Source organism: Mandrillus leucophaeus, unplaced genomic scaffold (assembly GCF_000951045.1).
Source record: "Mandrillus leucophaeus isolate KB7577 unplaced genomic scaffold, Mleu.le_1.0 Scaffold117, whole genome shotgun sequence".
Lineage (NCBI taxonomy): Eukaryota > Metazoa > Chordata > Mammalia > Primates > Cercopithecidae > Mandrillus > Mandrillus leucophaeus.
Window position 1 is genome coordinate 760,652 of NW_012099987.1, and position 14,283 is coordinate 774,934.

Consider the following 14,283-nt stretch of genomic DNA (forward strand, 5'->3'; position numbering starts at 1 on the left):
TGAAGTAGTCTGAGGTCCACAAATCCAGCAAATAGCAGAGGGGTGTGTGTGCGTGGAGAAGAGCGGGTCAGTGATGTTGCGTTTAGCTTTCAATGCCTACCAAAGACTTGGCCAGCTATGGCTGTCACATAAAAAAAAACTTTGTTCAGCTAATTTGCAATTTAGTGATGAAGAGCCTCCCATACCCCCATCTCACTAGGAAGCTTATCCAAGCTCCCATTTTGTGAGTGTGGAAACTGAGGCAAAAATGTTTAGTTACCCAAGGTCATAATGCCAGTCAGTGACAGAGCTGGAAAAAAAATTCTGGAGTCCCAGTTCAGTGCTCCCTCCATTACACTGGGCTGCAAATAGCACCATGAATCTTTAGTGTCTGCTCACCTCTCCTTTCCATTTCCTTTCTGTGAGGCAGTGCAGTGGGACATTGTGGCTACCTCTCTGGCCACCATCCCAGCCCTCTTTTGTTCTCCAGCAGCCATACTGTTTAGGTGAATGAATCCTGCTCTCAGCTCCACGAATCAATTAGGATAATCTTCTTCCCCTATCTGATTTTCCTCCTCCCTTACCAATAGCACCCTTACTTTCTTGGAGCTGCAGTGTGCCCAAATAAAAAAGCTACACCTCCCAGATCCCTTTTGGAGAAGGGAGGCCATGAGCTCGTTTTGGTCAAGCCACTGCGGGGGTCTTCCTGGAACGTCACTTAGAAGGGGCAGCGGGCAGACACTCCTCTGCCTATGCTTCTTCCTTCTTCCTGCTGGCTGGAATGCAGTCCTGATGGTTGGAATGCCACTACCATGTGGACAAGAGCCTTGCCCTAGGACAGAAGAGCATAAACCAAAAGCAGCCCCAGTGCCTGATGGCCTTCATGGAGGCATTACCTCAGCCTTGAAGCTGCCTCCTTCCAGAGCTCTTTTTACATGAGAAAAAGGAATGATCAAGTTCAAGCCCCAATTCTTTGAAGTTTCTGTGGGATGCAGTTAAACTCAATGTGTGCATTTACAGCAATGATTGATGCAGGCCAGTTTAATGAGTGAAACTTGGGGTTTCTGTCTGATGATAGTGGTCTTTCTCAGGGCCCAGATGCAGGCCTGCCTTCTCAGTGGTCTTCCCCAAGGGCCCCAGCTCTCTTAGGCTGCCTTCTATTTAAGATACCTGGGCATTTGTTGTCTGGTTGGGAGCTCATTGTGGTGTTTGTGACAGTTTCAGGCAGGGCTGTTTATAGCCTTTTCAGGCAAGCTATGCCAGAACTTCCCATCCAGAGGGCAGGGCAGTCAGGGTGACTTGCCAGACCATGTAAGGGTCTAGATGAGAGGCAGGCTGTGCAGCCAGCCTGGGAACATGTTCCACACGACACCATCATTCTTGTGCTGGTGAAACATCCCCAGAGGAAAAGCAGCAGCATTGTAAGCGAGTGCTTACTTCTTTAGGAGGCCCCCATGAGACAAGAAATCTTTCAACTGCAGACTGTCAGGCACCAGGGGCCCTAAGGACAGGAGCTAAATGGAGGGAGAGTGGGGAGGGTCTGAACTGTCAGGTGATCCTGAGGCAACAAGACGGGCAGGGAGGAGCTGGGGGATGCAGTGAACTAAGGATGTCAGCTGGGGCTATGTGCCACCGTGGGAGCTCGCTCAGGTCGGACCCCACCAACTTCAGACCCTCACCGCACTTTTAGTCTTCAAGCTCTTGGGGCTTAATCTCCTGTTTTCCTTTCTTCTCTCCCCGTCTGAGTCCCTCTGTGGGTTTTGCCTATGTTGCTTCCACCAACAAACACTGTTGAGGCAGATGTCTTGTCTCCCCAGACAGCTTTAAGAGAAGAGAACATGCCCGCAAGCAGGGCACAAGGGTCACAAGAGAGGAAAAAGAAGGGGGTAATGACAAATAAGGGAGAAAACTTTAATCATGCACAGGCTTTTCATAAAAAACTTTATTTCTCAAAAAGAGGGGAAGAATCCAAAGTAATAAAATAATCCTCTAATTTTTGTTTTGGAGGAAAAGGGTAGGACGACAAAATAATTCATACAAAAATTTCAAGCATCACTGCCGTAGCTATTCCTCCGGCTCAGTGGGGAACATCCTGAAACTCGCACCTCCTGTCTGCAGCTCAGCTTCCAGCTGCATCACGGGGAACACAGCATCTCCTGGATGCAGGAAGCTGCAAGCATCTGCAATGCTTATTAATTTACCCCACAAATAAATACAAAAGGTCAATCTTCCCAGTGGAAATGATGCCGTCTATTTTTGTGACTTTCTGATGAGAATGCTAAAAAGAAGAGTTGCCCCTCTTCTAAAATTCCAAATCTTTTTCCTTTTTGAAGATGACTATGTGTGAAAGAAATAAAATGTGAAAAGATTTGTTAAGGATGACTGGCTCTAGTACCAACTAAATGCCAAGGGGGGCTGTAACTCATTGAGGTAATACAAAGCAGCCATGGGTTTTCCTCGCCTTTTATATGGGGAAAATGCACCTTTCAATCCTAGAAGATAATTGGACTTGGCAAAGTCTCTATTGGTAGCAATTATTTTCTTATTTAAAAAAAAAAAAAAAGGGTGAGCTGGGAGCCAGACTGCGCCCATCAGCCAAGACTGCTATTGCCAAACGGAGCCCAGAAGCATCCAAGTACACTTTCCAACAGGCAGATCCTACCAGGAACTAGGAGACAAGAGTGGGCTCTCTCCTGAGATAAGACAAGTTTAACTGCAAAGACCTTTTGGAACATTCCCGGGTTTTCCTGGCTCTTTTCAGTTGGTGTTTCTCTGAGGAACCGGGAGGTTCTCATGAAGATACTTTAAACTTCCATGTTCTGAGAAATCTGAGACCACGTGGTCCTTCCCTCGCAGCAGCCACTTAGTAGTAAGCAGTCCCTCAAGTCCTACTGGTCCCCGGGCGTGGATTCTCGATGTACTGATTCCCACTTCAGCTCCTGTGAAAAAGCATGAATAAAAGATGTAGCTTTTCCCAGCCTCTGCTTCCTGTCCATGCTCCAGACCCACCCTGCTGCTTCCCCCTCACTTGGTACCCTCTCTTCCTGCTAACTCCTCACCCATCCTCCCCAGGACAGCTGAGTCATCCTGTTCCCATAAACATGTCCTCCAATTACTATAAATCATGATACACCCCTTCTCGTGAAACTGTGTGTGAACCCCTCTTCTGTATTTTATCCCCAGTGCATTTTGACAATGCTATTAATACAAGTGCTGTCTCTGATATCAGTTTAGCATCTGAATTGCATACCATATTTTGACATTTGAGCATGTTTTGGGGGTACGACAACATTTACCAAAATGGTTTCACCTCCTCCTCAAATACTCTTTAAATCTTAGAAAGAAAGGGACATGCTCTCGGTATCCCCTAGAAGTCTTAGCACAGGGGACTCATTAGACAGTTACTGAATACATCAAAGGGTTACTGTTCATTCACTTTCCTCTTGCTCCCAGCTCAGGCCTAGGGAACGTCAGGGGTTTTCCTGGGCCTGGCTTGGTGTTCTGCACTGTATACAGTGGAGGCAGGGTTCCCTCATTATCACTTTACTGAGCATGTACTATGTACTAGGCACTGTGTTGAGCCCTGGGGATAAAATGGTGAATAACAGATACAAGGCCCTATTTTCGCAGAGCTGTTATTATAGTGGGCGAGGCAGCCAAGGGACAGGTGAGTAAATAGTCTCCTGTGGTGCTCAAGTGCAGTGATGGGTGCTTTGACAGAGGCTGTGTGGTGGAGCTGGGGACACGCTGGGAAGGGTGGTCAGGGAAAGCCTCCCTAAGGAAGTGCCTTTTGGTTGAGACCTGGACAGTGAGAAGGAGCTGGCTGGAGAAAACCAGACAGAGGTGCTGCAGGCAGAGAGAAGAGCAAGTAGGAGACACAGCGGGGGCGGGATGTGCTTGGGGTAGTGGTTGGCAAGGAGAGTGAAACCAGCAGGATTCAGATTCTGGTTCAATAGCATAGAGACCACATGACTTTGGACACGCTACCTAACTTCATGCCTCAGTTTCTTCATCTGGAAAAAGAATTCATTTTGTAGAATGAAGTGAGAGCATGTTTGTGACACATTTAGCACAGTGCTGGGAATGTAGTAAATGCTCAATAAAATCTTTATTGTCATTAATGCATTTCACAAGGAATTTAACTCAACCAGCTTTCACTCTGAGTTGGTGTTGGAAGGACAATGAAATGGTCTTTCGTTCTTCCCTCATCCTGGATTTTCATTTGAATGCTGGGTGCCCCAGCCCTTAAAAATATATTGCTATTTCTTTTTCAAGTACATGGAGTATAAAGATCAGTGCAAGCGATGTGATAATTACATCAAAATCCCAACATAAAAGAAATGGGGAACTAAAAATAAATAGTATAATGACTAAGAATAACTGAGTTAAATTCCCTTTTATAATCTTTAACAATTTGGTGAGAACTATTTCTCCAGGCAGATCATCTACTCAAAAAGTTCAGAAGGATTAAAATGTGTGTCTTTCTGTTTTGTTTTGTTATAGAGATAGGGCCTCACTCTCTCCCAGGCTGGAGTACAGTGGCACCATCTCAGCTCACTGCAGCCTCGAACTCCTGGGCTCAAGGGATCCTCTTGCCTCAGCCTCCTGAGTAACTGGGACTACAGGCTCACGCCACCACACCGGGATAATTTTTTCATCTCTGTAGAGAGGAGGTCTCGCTGCGTTGCCCAGGCTGGTCTTGAACTCCCTAACTCATGAGATCCTCCTGCCTCAGCCTCTCAAAGTGCTGGGATTATACGTGTGAGCCACTGCACATGGCCTAAAATGTTTTGAGTGGTTGAAATAATTCTCAAATATTCAGAAAACGTGTCATAAATGTATTACTGGAGGTTTTCTTTCTTTCTTTTTTTTTTTTTGGAGATGGAGTTTAGCTCTTGTTGCCCAGGCTGGAGTGCAATGGTGCGATCTCAGCTCATTGCAACCTCGGCTTCCCAGGTTCAAGCAATTCTCCTGCCTCAGCCTCTCGAGTAGCTGGGATTACAGGCAAGCACCACCATACTCAGCTAATTCTGTCTTTTTAGTAGAGATGGGGTTTCTCTATGTTGGTCACGCTGATCTCGAACTCCCACCTCAGGTGATCCACCCGCCTTGGCCTCCCAAAGTGCTGGAATTACAGGTGTGAGCCACTGTGCCTGTTCTGGAGTTTTATATACTGGTACCCCTGAAAACCAGAGTTTGTCCAAATAACCCCAACATGACAGAGGGCTGGAGATTTTATACCTAATGGAAGGAGATAGAAATGTCCTTCTGAAGCTTTTTATTTCAAAGTCTGCTGTAGAAGGTAACCTTGTACTTCCGGCTGGCCTGTTTGTTTTGATCCTGGTACTTAGGCCCACGGTACCTTCTTTTGTCCTACCATTGTGGGGTTTCCTATCTCTGAGGCAACCTGGCTGTGGGTGAAATAAGTCTGTAAAAGGAGTGCTCTCAAGCGATACAGCATGTACCTCTGGCACAGCCTGTGCAAAAAGGCAGGCTGCGGTCTGCCCATGCTGTAGTGGGAGAACCCAGGCTTTGGACTTGCACAAGTCTGGGTCTGAATGCCAGCTGTGAGACTTTGGGCAAGTTACTACACTTCTCTGAATCTCATTCTCCCTCTGTGAAAAATGAAAAAAAGTACCTGCCTTATTAGCATGTGAAATGCTTAGAAGATAGGCCTTCCACCAACTCATGGGAGGTTTCATTAATTATTCTCCCTGATAATCCTACCTTGCCAGAAGTCTGGGTTTTTTGTTGTTCATTTTGTTTTTGTTTTTGAGATGGTGTCTCACTCTGTCCCCCAGGCTGGAGTGCAGTGGCGCAATCTCGGGCTCACTGCAACCTCTGCCTCCCGGGTTCAAGCAATTCTGCCTCAGCCTCCTGAGTAGCTGGGATTATAGGCGTCTGCCACCACACCTGGCTAATTTTTTGTATTTTTAGTAGAGACAGGGTTTCACCATGTTGGCCAGGTTGATCTCGAACTCCTGAACTCAGGTGATCCACCCACCTCGGCCTCCCAAAGTGCTGGGATTACAGGCGGGAGCCACCATGCCCAGCCTCTCTCTCTCTCTTATCTTGACCAAGCATGTGACAGTCAAGGGGAGGTGTCTTCCCCACCTCAACATACTCCTGGACCACACAGTGCTTCATAAGGAACTTCCTTCTCCCCAACCAGAGTCTTTCTTACCCAGTCCAAAGCGGTAACCATCAGAAAAGCGAGTGCTGGCATTCCAGAACACACAGGCACTGTCGACGTGCTGCAGGAAGAACTCTGCTGTGTTTTCTGCAGGGTAAAGAAAGAGAAACCAAGTCAGGATGATACCCAGAGAACATCCCCGTTTCCAGCCATTCATTGGTGACAGATCAGGGCAGGGTCTGGGTCCCCACTGGGCCTCCCCATGTGTTCTCACATATTAAATATTCAGGCTTGTGAAAAATCTCAACAGGAAGAAGACAAATCAGCTTCATCAATCACAGTGTTGTGGAAAGACTGGGTTGGAATCCACATCTCCCATGCAGGTGACCTGCCGAAACTTCCAACTTACGGGCTCCAGAGCCAGAATGCCTAGGCCTGAACTCCAGCTGTACACCCACCAGCTTTGTGACCTTTTGCAGGTGTATAAAACTCTCTGTGTCTGGGTGAAAAGGGACTTACATTACCTAGCTGATAGGGTTGTAGAGAGGATGAAATCAGCACCTGGGGAGTACTCATCCTAGTGCCTAGCACACAGTGAGTGCTTGGTAAGTGCTGGCTGTTAATATGGGTGGCACTACTCTGGTGCCCCAATTAACCGACTGTAAATTCCTCGAGGGGGCCCTACTGGCATCCTCCACCACTGAGGCTCCAGTATCTGACACCCAGGAGTGTCCCTGCATACATATTTGTGGAATAAATGAATGAATGAATGTGCAGAGTTGGTTCTGCCCTTAATCTCCTGGGCCTTGGTTTCCTCAGCTGTAAAATGGGTTTATTTTAACTACTTTGTAAGATTTGTTGCATGCATTAAATGATAACGCCGCTGACAGGGTTAGTCATCTTCAAAGCAGAGCTAATCATCCCTGCCCCGCCTCCTCCGGCTGTGACATCAAAGTACCAAATGCAACCACTACTAAGCATTACCATAAGCCTACTCAAATGATGTTTTTCTGCAGGCCAAGAGGGGCTAAGAGGAGCAGGATCAGAAAGCAGCAAAGGCAGACACTATGCAGGAAGCATCTGGACACTGACCGTTCTCCGTGACGATGACATCCGTGTGGGAGCTGCCGTACTTGTGGATGTGGTCAATGGCATCCTGAACGTTGTCCACTACTTCAATGCATAATTCCAGGTCCCCATACTCAGTTCGGAGTGACTTCACTTCGGAGGGGCTGAAGGTCAGATAGGAGGCAAATTTGGGGCCTGCGTGAATTTTTACCTGGAACAGAGGAAGTCCAGGGGCAACAACATAAAAACAATTGAAATAAGCAAGCTCTAGGATAGAACAGAAAGGTGAGCCTGTAAAACCACAGCCCAAAGTGGCTCCTGTGGCCTCGACAACAGAACTAGTCCTACTTTCCTCCCTCCAGCATGATCTGACCGGCCACTTGCAAGCAAAGGGCCCTCAAGGCAGTTGGAACAGGGATTGAAGCAGGAAACCTTTGAACGTTAAGGATGTGCAAGGTGGGCCGGGCACAGTGGCTCACGCCTGTAATCCCAGCACTTTGGGAGGCTGAGATGGGTGGCTAACTTGAGGTCAGGAGTTCGAAACCAGCCTGACCAACATGGCGAAACCCCGTCTTCACTAAAAAATTAGCTGGGTATGGTGGCAGGTAATCTCAGCTACTTGGGAGGCTGAGGCAGAATTGCTTGAACCTCGGAGGCAGAGGTTGCAGTGAGCCGAGATCGTGCCACTGTACTCCAGCCTGGGTGACAGAGCAAGACTCCGTCTCAAAAAAAAAAAAAAAGAATAAAAAAGAATGTGCAAGGCATTCAGTGGGTTATCAACGTAAGGCCTTGACTTCTGGTATTTTACTAAAATGAATACTTAACAATAAAGATCCCAGTCCCTACATATGGTACCTAGGCACTGGACTCGCATGGAAAGAGGGAGGTGCCACATATACATTCCTATTCCCTGTACCCTGAAGAAGTCCCAGGTTTGCTTTAGAGGTAAGCAGTACTTGGTTAGGTACCTGGTTAGGTACCTAGTACTTGGTTTCAGCACCTCAAACTCTGGCTACTCATTTGATTTACAACTGTGTCACTCTGGCCCCACCTCTAGGTTCAGCTCAGCCCTAGGCTCTGGTTCTAATCCTGCTTCTGGTTGGAGGAATTTAAGTATTTTGAGGCTGGTCACTGAGGGCCCCAATCACAAGCTGGATCCCACTTAAGCCTTGTTCTCTGAGACATCCCCAGGACAGGCTTCATGCCTTGATTCTTTGGGACCAAGCTTTTGCCTTGGCTCAAGTTATGAGTGGTGTCTGCCCTATCCTCATGAGTCCCAAGGCCCTGCCATTGTTTCCTATCTGGGATCTCACTTCCTCTGTGTTCCTTGGAGACTGGAATCCCACCCCTGTGCAAGCCATCCTTCTGGCTTTACTTTATGCCATCCAATAGTGCTGGATGAAGTACACATAGTGACTCATTTTCATTTGGAATTTCAAGGCCATTCTCATTTTAATGACTGAGGATAACACTGGCGTGTTCAAATTAGGTCTAGGGGCAGGGTTTAGTCCTAGCTAAAGGAGAGCTTTCCTCCTGTCTAATCCAGTTCACTGTGGTGCTTGGCAAACACAGGTGCCCAACCAACAGGCTTCCTTACCGAAGTAAAGTAAGGCCCCCGAACATGAATGATCATGTGATGTAACTTCCTTGTAATCTGTGGAGTACAGCTTCATTTTCAAAACAATTCTTTCCCGTTCTCACCGGGACCACGCCACATTTATAAGCTAACTGGAGCCTTCCTTTCCAGTCAAAGGATGGAAGGGAAGAGACACATGCTCAGAGTCAAAGCAACCCAGGCCAATAAGCACATTCTCTACTGCCATGCTGCTTTATATAGTTCTGAAAGTGTACTGTGACATCAGAAATTAAAGCTTAAAATGCATCCACGCAGAGAGTTTAACAGATTGTCCATTTTTGCCTTGAGGGCATCTATTATATTTTCTTGCAGGCATGAATTTAGGACACAGCACAACTTTATATTTGAAATTAATCGGCTTTTGGTTTGTTTACAACCTTAACAACACGGTAAAACATAATCCAGGGAGACATTCTACAAATTACTGAATCCCAAATATCACTGCATTAAGTACATTAATATTGGTAACCAAAGACACTGGGGGCAAGCAGTGAACGTATATAAGTTTTTGGTTTGAAACATTTCTGCACCATCTTTTCAAATCAAATTCAAAAAATAATATACGTTTGGGAACACCCTGATAGGTGAACAAAAGGTTGCCAGAAACAGTTCAGTCAGCATAGTGCCATGTGGTCTGTCTTACCTTTGAACCCTCTTTAGCACACAACACATTCCACTTTGTAATAAAGCTATTTGTGTATTGGTTTGGTTCAACTACTAGAGGGCGGGGGTTGTGTTTTACTCACCTCTGTACTTAGCATGGAACTTTGTACATAGGAGATATTAAAAAATATTGTTTCTTAAACTGCCTTATGTGGTATGGCTATGCCTGGTTTAATTCCACAGGCTTCTAAGACAGGAAGTAATGTACTAGTCCTGTGGAACTCTTACCTGTTCCACTCTCAGCATATCAATGATCTGGTCAAATAATGGTGTCCTGAGCAGATCCCGGTGGATTAACAAAGTCTCCAAAGCATTACAGGCAGCTGGATATTCACATTTAGAGTCTCTGACTGAAAGATGAGCAAAGAATTGTTTCCACTAATATGATCCAGAGCTGCAGAGGACGTAATATTTCCCCCTTGTGAAAGAGGGGACCCCATCCAGCTCACCTAGCCTGGTGACCTTATCAACACTGGCCTCGGAATCCACATACATGTGACAGATCCCTTCGCTGTGCCCCATCACTGGAATCCCCTTAGCAGCTTTCTGGATGTCTCTGACCAGCTGGGAAGAGCCACGTGGAATGATCAGATCTATCATTTTGTCTAGGCGACAAAGATCTTCAACTTCTTCTCTGGTATTCACCTTTAGAAGGAAAGAAGAAAATGATAAAGATGACATCTTCTGACCACACAAAATATGAAAATAGCAGCTTCTCTTTTACAGATAAACATCTGTACATTCTGAGAACTAAGTGAGACACTGTGAAACTTCTTCTAAAAACAAAATTAAGCTCCCGATCATGGGAACCAAAAAGTTGTCCAGCAAACGCTTATCAAACACTATATATTTGGTGCTGTGCTCCGCATCACAGATCATGCAGGACACAGGGCATGCCCTCAAAGAGCTCAGCATCAAGTAGCGAAGGCAGCACTAGGGTACTGCTAGTCATAATATTGGGCAGACAATTTTTAAAATGCCAGAAGGAGCACAAAGGGGTATCTATGGAGGTTAAATGCAGTACACTACTTCAGGCCATGAAGGTCACAAAAGGGAGTGGCTGCTCTGTTGGTTTTCTATTCACAGCATTGAGGAAATGTTGGGTTGGTCTTGCTAGGGAGTCATGGTTCTCATGACTTCTGATGACAACTTCTACCCTGGGATGTGGACTGGAATGACTTAACGAGCCTGTGTGAGGATACTGAGATTATGGGCATTTTGTTTTCTCTTGATTTTTAATTTTTCTCCATAAGGTCATATTACTTTTACAACAAATATATATATGTACCAGAATGTTCACAGCAACTTTATTCCACACAGCCCAAAACTGGAAACAACCTAAATATTCATCAACAGAAGAAAAGATGAACTGTAGTACATGCAGGTAAATGGAACACTACATGGCGATTACATGAGAAAACTACTGCTAGATGCAACAATGGGAATCAATGCCACAGACGTAACGAAGGAATGACAGGCAACATAAACGTCTGTTTTGTTTGATCTCATTTATATAAAGTTCAAGAATGGGCAAAAGGCCGGGCGTGGTGGCACATTCCAAGCACTTTGGGAGGCTGAGGCAGGCAGATTGCCTGAGCTCAGAGTTCGAGACCAGCCTGGGCAACATGGTGAAACTCTGTCTCTACAAAAAACAAAAAAACCTCAAAAATTAGCCAGGTCTGGAGGCACACACTTGTAGTCCCAACTACTAGGAAAGCTGAGGTGGGTGGACTGCTGGAGCCTGGGAGGCTGAGGCTGCAGTGAGCCAAGAGCTGAGATTGTGCCACTGCACTCCAGTCTGGGCAACAGAGCAAGACTATGTCTCAAAAGAGAAAGGCAAAAGTAATTTAATGTGACAGAAGTCAAAAAAGTAGTTTGTGGGGAAGGGGGCTACATACTGACTGGGAAGGGCACAAGGGGCCCTCTAGGATGTTGGACTGTTCTGTATCTTGATATGGCTGGTGGTTATATATGTGTGTGTGTGAACAGTCACAGAGTTGTTCACAGGATCTGTATACTTTATGTATGTTACACATCAATAGGAAGAAAAGGAAGGAGGGCACCTGTGTAAGCTAGGATGTGGTAAAGCTGGGATTTGAATCCCTAAAATCTATGCTCTTTCCAACCACTATGTTGGCATAAGAAAAAAACCAGATTCTGGTCACTGAGTGTGTAATGAGCAGGCTTGTAGACATTCTCCCAGTAGCCAACAGAATCCTGGAATGTTGGAGCAAATGAGCCACAAAAAAAAAAAAAAAAAAAAAGGATCTGGAGTCAGCCTAGGTCCAAATCTAAACTCTATCACACACCGTGTGACTCTTGGGGAATTACTTTACCTCTGAATCTGTTTTTCCCAATGTAGAAAATGAGTCTAATGATTAATGATATTTTCCTCATGGGACTGTTGTGACGATCAAATGAATTAATGGATAAAATGAGCCTTGCACATAGTAGGTACTCAACAAGTAATAGCTATTATTATCAAACTTCATTTGACAGTTGAAGAGAATGAGAAATGGTCAGTTAAAGTAATGCCCTTAAATAATAACAGCGATAACAGCATGATCTGATACTCAACACACTGCATGACAGTTTATGACAAACTTTTGTAAAGTTTCTCATCTGACTTATCCTAGATCACTCTGCCAATGACAGGAACATAGGCCTCACACTCTAGGTCTGGTACTCCTGCTGCCTTGTGACCCAAAAAATGAAGGTCTAATTGACATCCTTGTAAATAAATAGTGCCAAGATGCAGCTATAAGGCAGGGGCCTTCCTAAGTCACTGAGGACCCATCTGGCTCTGTAGAATGAACTAAAGTCTGTGGGCTCACAGGCCTGCTGGAGTGTCAAGTCTGCCTGTAGTCTTGGCTCTGTGTGGCCTAAGTTTTGCTTTAAATTCCCAAACACCTGACCTGGCCCCTCTGGGCCTGACTTGGTGCATTCCCAGGGACCTACCAGCTGCACGGCCTCCTTGACTCCATGGATTGAGAGGGCCTCCTGGGTCAGAAGGTGGAGAATCCGGTTGCTGTGTGCAGCCTCCTTCCCTCCTTTGAGTAACAAGCCGTTACCACTTGCGATAGCCAAAGCTGCCACCTGCAGATCAAAGGGAGAGCAGTGGATCAAAGGGGACAAACAGTAATAGCAACAGTGATGTTAGCATTCATAAGCACTCTTTCTGTGTGCTAAGTCATCACTGGGGCATTTCTGCAAGACAGGTATGTGGCCAGAGAGGTAGTGAGCCAGCAACAGCCAGGGATTGATGACAGGCCTCAGTGGTATGGGAGCCCCTTGGTGAACACACTGGTGTAAGGGGATGTCAGAGAGTACCCTTCACAGAGCATTCCAGATTCCACAGTCACCTATGTCTTATAGTAAAGAGGTGCTAGTTTTTTGTTTTTAAAATAGAATTTCCCTTTGAGACTTCGGGGCTAGTGCAAAGAAAGAGCTGGTATCCTATAGGACAGTCCAGTGGGGGAAATGCTCCCAGAATTCAGGGAGGGAGTTTAGGGTAATAAAGTGGGGCCACTCTCTAATGACACCTTGTATTTCCCAGCACAGCTGCTTGGCAAGAACTTTAACATACGCTTTCTCAACAGGAGGCTGTGATATGTCAACTTGCTTAAAGGGGGTTGCATTCTTTTCTTTTTTTGAGATGGAATCTCGCCCTGTTGCCAGGCTGGAATGCAGTGACGTGATCTTGACTCACTGCAACCTCTGCCTCCTGGGTTCAAGTGATTCTCCTGTTTCACCCTCCTGAGTAGCTGGGATTACAGGTCCCACCACACCCAGCTAATTTTTGTATTTTGTAGTAGAGACAAGGTTTCACCATGTTGGCCAGGATGGTCTCAATCTCTTGATCTCATGATCCACCTGCCTTGGCCTCCCAAAGTGCTGGGATTACAGGTATGAGCCACCATGCCTGGCCGAGCGTTGTATTCTAATTTTCATTAACTACTGAAAGTTCTTTTTCCTAACAGACGTACCTATAGGAAGCCATCAATGACGCTGACAATAAAGGTGTCCTTTTCACACGGGTCAAGCCAGTTATACATGAATGATAGCAGCAGGCTATCAGAGACTTGTGGTCAGAGAACAAAGTGAACCACAGGCTAAGATATTTGGAAATTTGCTCCTGCACTGTGGTATGGTAGGTTGATTTGGGCTACAGTCCCAGCTGCACCTTACAAGTGTGACAGGAATCTTACCTTCTATGAGGTTCAATTTCTCCAGCTCTAAAATGGACATACGAACAACTACTTTAGGATACTGGAGGAATCAAGAACATATATTACCTCAAGAACAACCTGAGAATAAAGTCTCAAAAATTATCTTTTTTTTTTGTTAAAAGACCTTCACACACACACAACTGTCTTTGGGAAGCTTATCTCCAGTATTGAAAATATATCCTTCAGGATACAAAATCAATGTGCAAAAATCGCAAGCATTCCTATACACCAATAACAGACAAACAGCCAAATCATGAGTGAACTCCCATTCACAATTGCTACAAAAAGAATAAAATACCTAGGAATCCAACTTACAAGGGATATGAAGGACCTCTTCAAGGAGAACTACAAACCACTGCTCAATGAAATAAGAGAGGACACAAACAAATGGAAGAACATTCCATGTGCATGGATAGGAAGAATCAATATCGTGAAAATGGCCATACTGCCCAAGGTAATTTATAGATTCAATGCCATCCCCATCAAGCTACCAATAACTTTCTTCACAGAATTGGAAAAAACTACTTTAAAGTTCATATGGGACCAAAAAAGAGCCTGTATTGCCAAGACAATCC

General features: G+C 45.5%; 1 protein-coding gene across 1 annotated transcript in view; it reads right to left on the bottom strand.

Annotated features, from left to right (window-relative positions):
• Positions 1-1,903: 1,903 nt before the first annotated feature.
• The window catches only part of ALDH18A1 (aldehyde dehydrogenase 18 family, member A1), a 49,858-nt gene continuing 37,478 nt past the window's right edge, over positions 1,904-14,283 (bottom strand). Inside the window, exons 12-17 of the mRNA XM_012000742.1 lie at positions 12,438-12,587; positions 9,929-10,124; positions 9,708-9,829; positions 7,205-7,391; positions 6,164-6,259; positions 1,904-2,918 (exon numbers count right to left, since the gene is read on the bottom strand). Of these exons, the coding sequence (XP_011856132.1) occupies positions 2,737-2,918; positions 6,164-6,259; positions 7,205-7,391; positions 9,708-9,829; positions 9,929-10,124; positions 12,438-12,587 (933 nt within the window). The 3' untranslated portion in view covers positions 1,904-2,736. The remainder of the gene's footprint in view (positions 2,919-6,163; positions 6,260-7,204; positions 7,392-9,707; positions 9,830-9,928; positions 10,125-12,437; positions 12,588-14,283) is intronic.